Source organism: Siphateles boraxobius, unplaced genomic scaffold (genome assembly GCF_051911475.1).
Source record: "Siphateles boraxobius isolate OS27281-9 unplaced genomic scaffold, OSU_SipBor_1 6, whole genome shotgun sequence".
NCBI classification, from domain to species: domain Eukaryota; kingdom Metazoa; phylum Chordata; class Actinopteri; order Cypriniformes; family Leuciscidae; genus Siphateles; species Siphateles boraxobius.
This window is the reverse complement of record NW_027509186.1, coordinates 5,974,921-5,988,325: the sequence shown is the minus strand read 5'-3', so window position 1 is coordinate 5,988,325 and position 13,405 is coordinate 5,974,921. Positions and strand designations below refer to the sequence as shown.

The 13,405-nt window shown below is 42.5% G+C and overlaps 1 protein-coding gene across 1 annotated transcript in view; it reads right to left on the bottom strand.

Annotated features, from left to right (window-relative positions):
- Nucleotides 1–13,405, bottom strand: part of LOC143715765 (cytochrome P450 2C19-like) — a 42,546-nt gene that overhangs the window by 21,386 nt on the left and 7,755 nt on the right. The window contains 4 exon segments of the mRNA XM_077207506.1: nt 3,080–3,256; nt 5,581–5,741; nt 5,842–5,991; nt 6,075–6,237. Coding sequence (XP_077063621.1) covers nt 3,080–3,256; nt 5,581–5,741; nt 5,842–5,991; nt 6,075–6,237 — 651 coding nt within the window.

Genomic DNA, 13,405 nt, shown 5'->3' with positions numbered 1-13,405 from the left:
ACTCAGGCGAACCCTGTAAAGTTCCTCCGCACCCCTTCAGCAGTCAGCCGTTGTGGAGCGTCCAACGCCAGGCCTAGTGCTTGTATGTTTGTGTAACTTGTGCTAGGCTGGGTTCCATATGTCGTGATCCCTAGCGGCGATCCTATATGCGTATTCTTCCACGATCAGCTCCCTGCGGTGAGCCCGTGTCTTTCCCTGGGCAGAGTCCGCTCTGGCATCACTGCCTGGTGTTGCATCCTCCTTCTCAGGCTGGAGCCACCCCAGTGACATTCCATATGTTGCACTGCCCTCCGGCCAGTCCATATGTGTATTCTCCTCATTTTACCTCTCTTTGGGCAGGATGTGGCTTCCGCAGCGTCCCTCTCCCCTGGAAAGGCACGCTTTCCCAGTGTTATCCAAAGTGTTCCACTGTGTGGGGTATAACGGAACAGCAGTGAACTCCCTCTACTCAGGTCTTTCGCCCCAGCCAGATGGGGGTCTGAGAGTCCTCCATAGGGCGCTGGATGTGGCAGCATCCGCAGCGTTTTCTATGGGATCCCATTACGTCGCCACGTCGACGTCACATCGAACGTGAGCGACTGAAAGGGAACATCTCGATTACTAATGTAACCCTCGTTCCCTGAAGGAGGGAACGGGAGACGTGACGTCCCATCGCCACGGTCGCTGACCATCGCAGTACGGCCGTCTCAATCTCCGCTCCTCAGCGAAAAAACAATGAGTGCGTCAGCTTGCGGGGCGGGGCGCGTGTCGCTTTTCACGCACGCCAACATTCATTGGCTTGTTCTGTAGACACTCGAAGTTGATAGGGCTCCCTGAAGTGATCCCATTACGTCGCCACGTCAACATCACGTCTCCCCTTCTCTCCTTCAGGGAACGAGGGTTACATTGGTAACCAGTGTTGGGTAAGTTACTCAAAAAAAGTAATCCACTACAAATTACTACTTTAAAATTGTAATTTGATTACATTACTGATTACTGCATGTAAAAAGTAATCAGATTACTAATTACTTTACTTTCAAGTTACTTTGAAAACCTATTAAAACTACAAGAATACACTACAAAGTGAAACTCAGTTCTTTCCGTAATTTAATATTGCAGAATACAGACATCCCAAGTCTCCTGGAAGTTCTGGGAGTCTCCCGCATGTTGATAGCGGCTCCCTGATGCCCGCAAATTAGTTCAAATCTCCCGGAATCTAGAGCGAGCGAGAAAGAGCGCGCATGCGAGACAGAAGAGAGGGCTGTTTCTCAATATGTTCTTGTGGACTTGTGAAACGTCATCAGTCGCTGCCCAAGTACTGTTCCAATTCAGAGTTCACATCTAGCCAAGTCCAGTTCAAGACCACTGATGTGTTCCTGATCCGCCCCTTTTACCCAGGATGCATCGAGAGGTGACTTTAACTTTGTAGCCTATTAGAGAGCTGACTTATGTTTGACTGAACTGTTTGCTTTATTTCTAATTGTACAGCTTCTTACACGTTTTAGGCTACTTATACTTTTATACTGGATATTATTGAGCATTAAAACTGACATTTAACAAAAAGAGACAGGGTTGTGTAATTTTATATATTTTAAAATATATAGAATATTTTTTATATTTATTTTACTATACATTCTCTTCACTGTATGTACATGTATAATAAAATAAAATGACAAGTCTGTCTCTGTTAAATGTCAGTTTTAATGATCAATAATGTTTCATATTTTTAAAATGAAAACAAAAAGCAGGGTTGTGTTTTATATATCGTGTTGTTATAAATATATGCAGTGAAGATAATCAATGTATGCGCACATTTGTGTGGCCATTAGCCTAATATGTTTACGATTTTTTTAAATGAAAGAGGCAGAGTTGTGTTTTATAACATATTTTGTTTTATTGTTGACGAAAAGAGGCAGAGTTGTACTTTATACCATATTTCGTTTAATTGTTGCCTGAAATATAGCTACATAAAGAGATAACTGGAGTAGCCAGAGCGTGCTGAGTGACGCGATCAAGAACGCCGCGGTTCCGTTTGCAGAATAACCGGACTTGCGCCCTCTCGTCCTCGGGAGTTCGTTCTCCTGAGTCGAACTTGGCAAGTCAGTCTGAACTAACAAGGACGCAAGTCCGAAGTTTTCGTAGGCTACTATTGAGAAACGGCCAGACTGTGCTCCAAACCGTGTAGCGCTTCGTGTGTGTGTGTGTGTGTGTGTGTGTGTGTGTGTGTGTGTGTGCCTCATGAAGCGCGTTCTCCGGTAATTCATTAAAGCGCATGCTGACGCAGCCGGCCAAACGTGATTAGAAAGGCATTTTACTAAATATTTTTTTCTTAACAATACATTTGTAACGCAAGTAACTTAATTTTATTGACATCAGTAACTGTAATCAAATTACATAAATTTAAAATGTAATGAGTTACATTACTGCGCTACCACGAAAAGTAATTAGAATACAGTAACGCGTTACTTTGTAACGCGTTATACCCAACTCTGTAAGTAACCGAGACAATCTCCACTATATCATTATGTGCAAAAACACAAAATAACATTTCAGTTCAGCATATACTCTTCTTAACTCTCCTTTTATTGAGCATTTACTCTCATCACTATCGCTCATCATCACTTACATATTCACTTAATTATCTCAATGCAATGAGGTAACTCAATAGGTATGCAATATGTAACTGAATTTTGTCCAAAAATTTCTCTCTGGAACTTTTTTCCCCCCAGATCTTTTGCTGAGGTAACTGAGGCTTGGGCTCAGCTGTTAAACTGTCAGTTTGAGATTTTAATCTGTGGCAGAAGGCAGTAGTTCCGCAGAAGAGAGGGTTTTTAAAGACAGTCCTTTGTTGTTTCTTATTTATTTACACACTTGTGCTGTTGAACTGTTATATAATTGCAATATCACACTCGTTGCCGTGCGATCTGGTTCTATATCAGCATGGCTGTGATTTGGCCTTAAGCTACATGGCTACACTTGTGATATTGCTGATATATATATATATATATATATATATATATATATATATATATTTTTTTTTTTCACACAGCAAAAAGACAATGACAAAAACTGATTTAAAATCATTGTAAACATTAGATACCTGTTTGAGTCAGATAAGGAAGCAGTCAATAAAATCCTTTGGGTCACTGAAGTCTAAATTCTGCTCATGCTCCTTAATCTTATTCATGATGAAGGATCTGATGTCGTCCATCTCTCTTAAGATGGTGTTATGACTCCCTGGCAAGTGCTCCATTAGTCGAGGGAAGATGTTGCACAGCTGTTGAGAATGAGAAAATTGAGTTGTAATACATTTTTAAAAATGTATTTACACTACAGTCTGTGGCTCCTATTTGACTCTCTTTATTCTAGGAGAGTCAAATAACACACTTATCAGGTGTGCTAGATAAGGGAGACAAAATGTGCAGGGATGGGACTGTTCCAGGACCTGAATTGGGAAACACTGGTTTGGAGAATAGCTTTAGCAATGCCAGGATATGGGTTTGATGGTCTGGAAGTGCACATAAACAAATTTGTACCTTGAATGAATTGCAAATCACTGTAGATAAATGTGTCTGTCAAATGGACAAAAGTACATGTAAAGTTCAAACCTGCCGCAACTGTTATATAGAAATCTATTTAACAATATATCAATAGATATGAATTTATATATACATATCCATTTCCATATATCCATTTCATCTAAGCTAAGAGGTTTGAGGCTTAGGGTTTCGCTTAGGGTTTTGCTTTTTTACGGTTCGGTTTTGAGTCGCTAACAGAGATAAAGTTAATCTGGTTATTAATAAGTGAAACTGGTAATGCTGTTTGTGGAGTTGTTTAATCCTCTGCTGAGATCTTGAGAGATTTAATATTTTCTTTTATCTTTAGTTTATTTCATCTAAGGCTGTTGCCGAATTCATTTGTAGTTCTCGTGTTTCTGCTCGTCTATTTTTCTGTTCTCTTTTTTCCTTCAGTGATTCTGCTTGTTAACAGGCTTATTAAGGCTGTGATGACTCAATATTAATATACACAGGTTTTGTGGGCCAGATAAGGTCCAGTTCTGGTTTATTTCTTTGATCTTGGCTGACACGAGGCATTGCTATGCTCTGCTTGTGGCCCAGATCTGGCAAACAGGAGTGAGCCACCCAAGCGCCGTCATTTCACGCAGCATGTGGGCCAGATAAGTATTCCACATGTGCCAGATGAGGGCCGGATCTGGGCCATCACAACGTTGCTATGTGGGGTGGAGTGCTAGACAGCAAAAACTCCAGTGTTAAATCACTCTCCTGGGAGTTTATTTGACTCCACACTCAAGAGTGTTAAATGAACACTGAAGCAGTGTTAAAGTTAATGAGATAATTAAGTGATTAATTGAGTGATAATTGGCCATTAATGAAGACACCTGATGTTAACATGCAGAATCGCTGAAGGAGAAAAATCAATTTTAAGTCACCATTATAGAGATGGGTGTTTGCAGTTGACCCTTATATTTTTTACTTTAGATTTTGTTTGGCTGTTGTAACTGAATTATAACAGTCCGATGAACAAAGAGCAAAGGTGGAAAGGTGGTGTTGGTTATGCTTTAACATAATCATCATTTGACCTGAATCACTCAACTCATTTAGAGCCTAATCTCTGACTTAAAGACTTGCTAATCATGCATGTAGTTCACTGCAAAATATGTATTTTAAAATTATATTTTTACAGTGAAGGTGTTTAATAGTAACAATTCAGGAAATCGCTGTAAAATTGTTGGACCAGATGTGAAAGTTTTTTTGCACTTTATTTGAATTAGAATATTTTATTTTACAGTTTTTGTTTGGCAGCTATAGACAGTCATTGACCGTTTTTTTAAGATTTAATTTTTTTACAGTGTATTTGTATTTTATTTAAATTTTTGTTCATATTTATATTCATTGTTAATGTATTTTACTGTTTATAATGTCCTTGAGTGTCTTGAAAGGGCCCATAAATAAAATGAATTATTATTAAAAAAACGAATTATTACATATTTGATACTCCACTGCGTTCACTCCACACACAATCAAAACCAGTGTGTGTTTACACTTAGCATGTTCGGTTAAACGAATCCTGTTGTGATTGCTTTGTAAGTGCGGTTCATTTGAATGTGTGATCGCTGCCATCCGGACCAGACCGGGACCGCTGAAAGTTCTTTTTTGGTCTGGACCAAACGGACCAAGAAAACCGAAACTACAAGTGTGAACACACCCTTACAAAGACTTTGTGCAACAATCTTGTGATATTCCTGTGAGAGCTTAAGAGTGACTGTTGATGAAGCTGCTCCTTATGAAGGGCATTTCAAATCAATCATACAAGGGTTGAAATTTCGGTTAGGGTGCTGTCTGCCAAATGTTAGGATTTTGACGATTGACCTGTGCTTGGGAAAAATGTAGGTTTTTAAAAGATGTTTAGCTAATTTACTCTGTTCAATCTTTCCCCCCTGTTCTATATCTTTTTATTTATGTTTCTTAAACATCAAGTTATTTGTTCCAGGGGCAAAGCTGCAGTGGTTCTAAACAGAATTTGAAATAATACTTTCCTATTCTTTTAGTTCTCGTGTCCTGTCCTGTATCATCTGCTTACCTGTCCCCAAGGGCTGCTGACAAAGCGCACAACCCTGGAGATGATCTGGAGCAAGTGCAGGAAGCTTTTGTCATCATAATCAAAGCGCTGCCCAAACACCAGGGAACAGATCACGTTGGACACAGCCCGACTCAGGAAGAAGATTGGGTCGACTGATTTAGCTGAAGGAGAAAACCTTATCATTATCATTTTTAGCGCAGAACTGTTAACATATACAAATCTTTGTACATAATAAATGGAGCGTGTTTGTCAGTTCCTCACATTTGGTTTCTTCAAAACTCTTCAGCAAATGCTCGCTCTCTTCTTGAATCCACTGTTCCATTATTTTACGGCCCATTCCAAAATCCCTCAGTGTGGTGAGTGTGAACCGCCTCAGTTGACGCCAGCGTTCACCATTACTGACGATCAGACCTACAAACATTTAATCTAGACTAAATTTCTTCAAATTGATAGTATCTGTTTATAAAACAAAAGTAAACCAGCATCACTTGTACCATAGCCTTTCACAACTCTGTTTAGAAAGGGAATGGGGGCTCTGGGTGCAAAGTCATCTGCCTGGTCCACTAGAGCCTCTTTCACTGTATCAAAACCAACCAGAACCACCATTCTTTGAGGCCCGAGGTACACTGTCATCACAGGCCCATAGGTTTTGCTCCACTGTTGAGAAAACAGACTTTGCTATCACACACCAGTGCAAGGTTGGATAATTCATTACATTTATCATTATTGAAGCGACCTGATGTTAACAAGCAGAATCACTGAAGGAGAAAATCACAATTTTAAGTCACCATTATGGGGATCAGTGTTTGTGGCTGTTGTAATTTAGTTATAACAGCCAGATGAACAAAGAGAAAATGTGAAAATCTGGTATTGGTTATGTATTGCCATAATCATCATTTGATCTGAATCCCTGAACACATCTCTGACTTAAATATATATTGTTGATTAAAGCATCACAGTGATTCTACAGCATAAGATCCAGAATTTTCAATGTAATCCAAAGGATTTCAGAAGTTGTTCTGATAAAAAAAAAATCTTTCTTTTAGGCACATACAGACATCAAGAGTCAGTGTATGAATCTCAACAAAAACAGAATATTCAATTAGGAAAAGGAAATTACTAAAAAAATTCAGATTATAATTTATTCATACCACAATGCATGATAGGAGCAATGAATGAGTTTTGATTGGTGGCACCCAGAATGTACTGCAACATGCTTTATTATTGTCACCATTGTTGAGATTTACAGGCTGATTATTGATGTCAGTGTGTAACAGTTCTAGGTTGAATTCACAGTTGCTAGTGCTTTTCTGCTACACTAGGGGGGGATGTCCTCAGTTTTGAGGGTGGAGGATGTGGATGAGCAGAGAAGAAGTGAAGTTAAAAGGGGGAAAAACATGGATGTGAGCGGTAGCTCAAGGTATTTATCTGTGGTTTGGTTTTTTAGGAGAAATTGTGGTTTTCTTTGCTACTCATTTAAGCCTTTTGTTCTAATTGAGCACATGCTGAATAAGTCTTGAGACAAGTTTCTCTATTGGACTTTTTTATGCTAAGTTCGACCACTTAATGTGCGTGTGAATTATCAATGGATTATTGACTGAGTTTGTTGTCTTCGAACTGCTTAAACCTGTGGAACTTCCTATAGATGTTTATTGACTGAAATCAGCATGCCATCATTGACTTTGAGAACGCTGGACTTGTGACAAGCGACGTTGGAATCTCGGGTTTTTCTATCATACAAACGATTGAACTGATATGTAAATATGGTATGTTTTTGAGTGGAGGGTGAACACGTTTGATGTTAGTTGTTCAAAACTTAAATATAATCACTGCAAAACTCAATGGATGGTACCCTACCTCTTTACAAAGATTTCGCACTATCATTTAGAAATTCAAGATGGTATGTTACAATAAATTGCGCCCGAACAGGGACCTTCTGGATTATGTTGAGTGAAAGTAGTGCATGTATTTAATTTATGTAACAGCAAATTGGTATAAGTTGTTGTATGTAAGTTTGGCATTTAGCCTCTTGAGAATTATATTTCCTCATAATATTTCTAAATGGCTGATCTTGATGAGGATGGGAGTGAGGATCAAGGAGCACCTAATTATAGGGCAGACTCGTTTCGAGAACCCGTACGAGATTTTATTAAATCTTTTAGTAGTCTTTATTTAGAACCTGAGCAGGACGATGAGGCTAATGAGGTTGAAGGTATTTCTCAATTACCACTTCCCCTACCTCCTGTAGAGGAGGATTGAAGTCTTATCTCTATGGTTTTGGCCAATAGAGTTAGATATTTGGAAAATAAGATGAGTGAGGTAGAGGAAAAACTGAACGTCCGTTTTGATAAGTTTGAAACCCAGTTGCTGGATAGTTTAGATGCCTATCAGAACAGAATCAGTTGTTTAGAAGTCCAAGTCAAAGACTGTGAAAGATCATTGAGACAACGAGAGGTAAAGGTAATTTCAGAGTCTAAGAAAGAATGTCAGCAAGTGAAGCAAGTTTTAGAGGAGAGCATTCAGGATCTGGGACGTGCAGTTATGGAGTGCTTTAAAGGCAGGGTAGGCAATGCGTTTCTAAAACACTTTTTGCCAAATTTGTTTAAACTGTCTTTATATACCAATACATATCTAAAATGTAAGTACTCTGAAAAGGAGTTTATAAAAATAGAGTGTATGTAGTCCTCTCAGGGCTGCATTAAACACAGCTCATTATTCCATTCGGACTGAGTGCTCTGATTGACTTGGGCGACTGTCACTCTACCTTGCTGCTATGGCTACCAACAGGAGCTGCCCACATGTGGGCACTTGGTTGACTTGGTGTACCGACCGCAAGCCACGAAGTCTCACAATTATGGCAGAGAAAGAGCAGTCAAAATTCCCAGTACCACCTTTACCTGCATATACAGTCAGCGCAGGCAAACAAGGCAAAACAAGGTAATGTCACTCCATGCACTGTGCTCCTCTCCGCTCGGCGCTGGTAAACGCGTCCTCCAGCTCAGCGGTCGGCATCACGCGTTCATGTATTTTGGGGGCGTGGCTTTGGAAGGAGCCCAGAAGTGAAGGGGTGGGAGTTTCTTTGTTGGATACTTTCAAAATCCAGCAGTTTTCTGCTAGTTTCTCAAACCTACCTACCCTGCCTTTAAGCGGAGAGATGCTACTTCTACACCGGTTAGGCATTCAACTCCACTGCTGGGAACTTATTCTCGATCCATTCAGTTTAAAACTCCCATAAATCTTGAGTTTTCTAAATTCAGTAGTCTGGATGGAGAAGATCCTATTGCATATTTAGAGAAATGTGAAGAGTATATCGCTATCCAACCTTTGAGTAGTGCTGAGACCTTGTCTATGTTGTCTTCTGTGCTTACCCATATGGCTAAGGATAGCCGAGAAAGCACTCATCTTAGTAGGCTATAGCAATATAGTTTGGATGTGTCCATGTAAAAATAACATGTTTCCTAATATAGGTGCGAGAGTGAATGAACGGCACAGACACGCGCTGTATAACTGAAGTGCGCGCGCCTGTGTTGTTCATTCATCATTTTGGCCTACACACAGACACGAAATTCATATTTAAACAGTCTTTTGGGGTTTACAGACATATTCAAAATCGCGATTAGAACAAAGCACTCAAGAATAAATGACTTACTACATCAGCTGGATCCGTTGCTCCTCGACATGAAACTGCCAGCACTTCTGGTACATTTTCCAGGGTTATTAGATAGTATTATTCCTCACAGCGTAGGGATACGCTGTGTACACAGCGGTAGTAAGATACTTCCTAAACATGATGTGTTTTATAATCCAGCTAGTGGGCGTTGGCATGTTTGAATATCTTGCCTTAGATCATTTGCGTTTGAATACCGCAGGCTCTCCGTGGGCGTGGCACATTAACACGTAATCAGGAATAATGAGCTGAAAAGAAAAAGACTGACACCTCCCTCTTTTCATACAGATTACATAAACTGAGAATATTTGTTTTTTTATATAAATTAATTCATTTAAAAGAAGAGAGTCCAAGCTTCATTATGGAAAAACACTTGTGCCTGTATGACAAGTATTCGCGGAATTACAGTTAATTTTCGGACGCGTTTCAGAATGGACTTCACTGACAGAGAGAAGGCAAAACTAGCATCATGTTTATTTTTCTTTATTTGACTAAAAGCTCAATACTTTGTTTATATTGTATGGCGCGCTAGCCGACCTCAGAGGGTTAAACGGAAAGATGCCCCTTGATGGCTTTCCGATGCCACAAGTACATGATATTCTCACTTCTCTGTATGGGGCTACCGTATTCAGTACGTTGGATTTAAGAAGTGGCTATTGGCAAGTAGGAATGGATGAGGCCAGCATTGCTAAAACTGGTTTTGTGACCAAAAATGACCAATATGAATTTTTATGTCTACCTTTCGGTTTGAAAAATGCTGCCGCCACTTTTCAACGACTGATGAATTCTATTCTGCTAGACTTCATTGGCAAGTTTTGCTTTGCCTATATTGACGATATTGTGATCTATTCCTCCAGTGTTCAGGAACATTTTGGGCATCTTTGTCGATTGCTTGCTGAGCTGGAGACTGCAGGTCTGACACTGAATTTGAAGAAGTGTAATCTTCTGTAAAAATCCTTGACTTTTATTGGGCTTGTGGTATCAGAAGGAGGAGTGAGGACAGAACCTGTAAAGGTTGAAGCCATAAAAAACTTCCCTGTTCCTAAGTCAGTGAAAGAAGTCCAGCGCTTTCTAGGACTAACAGGATGGTATCATCGCTTTATTTCACATTTTTCTGAACAAGCTGCACCTCTTCATGCTCTGAAGAGAAAAGGTGTGTAGCAATGTTCAGGGAAGGAGGCGGGAACCGGCGAACATTCAAATAAACTTTATTAAAATAAAACAAACCAAACTAAAATACCGCCAGCAGCCCCTCACGGACGACTGCTGGCTTACCTAAAATAAACATAACGGCCAGCAGCCCCTTGCGGACGACTGCTGGCTAAAATAAAACACAAATACAAAAAACAAAACTCAACTAAAATACAGGCCTGTTCCTCTCTCGATCATCAACGTCGTCGCTCCTTTATGCTTCCGCTCCTCTGTGAGAGATGCGAGACCAGTGTGCTTCACAGGTGTTGCTCATTAGCAATCGCACCACCGGCCTCACGCCGTTCTCTCACGTCCTCGGCCGTCCTGTTCGCCACATACCCCCATCGCCCCTCACAGGCCGGGGGGTACCCACGAGCCTGTACCTACTCCTCCCCCGGCGGCGGCGATCCCTGGGGGGTATGGACCGACAAGCCGAGGGAAACGGAGACGGAAGCATGAGGAGCGACAGATCGAGAGAGGGGAGAGAGGAAAAAAAAAATTGGTCCGGTTCCCACAACGCGCTCCCATCTGGTCCTCCACCAGCTGGGCGATCTTCTCCGCAGTGCCTGGTGGTGACGCTGGGTAGCCCTCGGTGGACGGCTCGACGCTCCTCCGCCGCCCGGTGGACGGCGACGGCTCCTCGGGTGCCTTGGGCAGACGGTAGGAGTCCCCCGCTACCTGCTCCTCCCCTCCATTGGTGGACGGCAGCAGGCTCCGGCCCACGGCGAGCGGCGGCGACTCCTCCTCTCCCTCCCGGATGGCAGCCGCCCCTCCAATACCCAGGCGGCCGGCAGCGAGCTCGACCATCCCACCGGAAACTCACTCCAGCGCACTGCCTCGAGCGTCCATGGCCGCTCCTCCCCTGCTCCCTGCTCCTCCCCTTCTGGCGGATGGCAGCAGGCTCCGGCCCACGGCGAGCGGCGGCGACTTGCGCACCATGCTCGATGGCACCGCGGATTCCCCACAGCGGCGAGGACTCTCTGACAGCGCGTTCCTCCCTCTTTCCGGGTTTCGGCACCAGTGTAGCAATGTTCAGGGAAGAAGGAGGCGGGAACCGGCGAACATTCAAATAAACTTTATTAAAATAAAACAAACCAAACTAAAATACCGCCAGTAGCCCCTCGCGGACGACTGCTGGCTAAAATAAAACATATACAAAAAACAAAACTCAACTAAAATACAGGCCTGTTCCTCTCTCGATCATCAACGTCGTCGCTCCTACTTTATGCTTCCGCTCCTCCGTGAGAGATGCGAGACCGGTGTGCTTCACAGGTGTTTCTCATTAGCAATCGCGCCACCCGCCTCGCGATGTTCTCTCACGTCGCTCGGGCCGTCCTGTTCGCCACAAGGTGCTAGGTGGGATTGGACGGCCGAAATGTCGACAAGCCTGTGAAACCGTTAAAAATGCTCTTCAGACTGCTCCAATACTGCGACCTCCTGACTTTAGTCGAGGCTTTCGAGTGCAGACTGATGCTAGTAATGTAGGACTTGGAGCTGTGCACGAGACTAAGCAAAGGTAGAATGTAGTTGAATACGCTTCAAGGCTTTTGCAAGGGGCTTAAAAGCATTATTCTCCAGCAGAGAAAGAGTGTATGGCGGTCGTGTGGGCAGTGGAGAAGTGGTGTGAGTACCTAGAGGGGCGTCATTTTGAGGTAGTGACAGACCATTCTGCCCTGACCTGGGTTTTTAATCACCCTCAACCTTCTTCTCATCTCACAAGATGGGCGATCACACTGCAGAGCTTTGAGTTTAGTGTAAAGTATCGGAAAGGCCAATGTAATCTGGTTTCAGATACGTTGTCAAGGGGAGTGGAAGAAGAAAGTCAAGGCACTATAGCTCTATCTCATGCAAACAGTGTATCCTATGACTTACGAGCTGGGAAGATATTGGTCATGAACAAAAGGAAGATGCTACTTTCCAGCCACTGTGGGGTGAGGTAAAAGTGGGTGATGCGAAATCTTCTAACCATGTACGTTATGTCAACCTAAATGCCTACCTTTTCAGAAGTACTATGGATAAGAACGGAGGCCAGAATTTACAGGTTGTCATGCCGACCAAGTTTCATGAACAGTGTTTGCAATACGCACACACCAACCCATTAAGTGGTCATCTTGGACGGATGAAGACATTGAGGAGGCTATTGGAAGTAACTTACGGGACTGAGATTCGTAAAGATGTCTGGAGGATATGTAAGGAAAGTCAAGTATGCCAACAATATAAACCTCACATTACCAAGCTCACAGGTTGACTACAGTCTACACCAGTGGTTGAACCAGGATACATGGGGATCGACTTGATGGGGCCGTTCCCCAAAAGCACTCGATTGAATGAGTATCTATTGGTGGTAGTTGACTACTGCAGCAAGTGGGTAGAAATGATCCCGATGAGATCACCAAAGACCCCTTTTATAGCCAGCGTCTTAAGCAAAGACATCTTCACAAGGTGGGGGACACCCGTGTATCTGGTGTCGGATAGGGGACCGCAGTTCACTTCCCAGCTGTTAAATGAGACCTGTAAACAGTGGGGAGTGGTACAGAAACGTACCACCGCCTACCATCCCCAGACCAATCTTACGGAGTGTGTCAACAAGGTCCTTAAAACGATGATTGCCTCTTACGTCCATGATAATCACAAAAAATGGGATAGATAGATTGCCGAGTTTCCATATGCCATCAATTCCGCCTGGCAGGAGAGTACTGACCATACTCCAGCTGAGATTGCCTTAGGCCGGAAATTGAAAGAGCCATTAGAACGGCTGGTGCGGAAACCTCCAAACCCTGACCAGCCGGCATATACTTTGCTAGAGCGGCAAAAAGCGATGCTCGAAAGAGTAAAGGAGAATGATGGCAAAGAGCAAGAACGACAAGCCCGAAATTAAAATCTACATAGGAGATCAATACAGTATCAAGTAGGAGACTTAGTTTGGATACTCACTCACCCATTGTCTTGTACAGCGAACACTTTCGT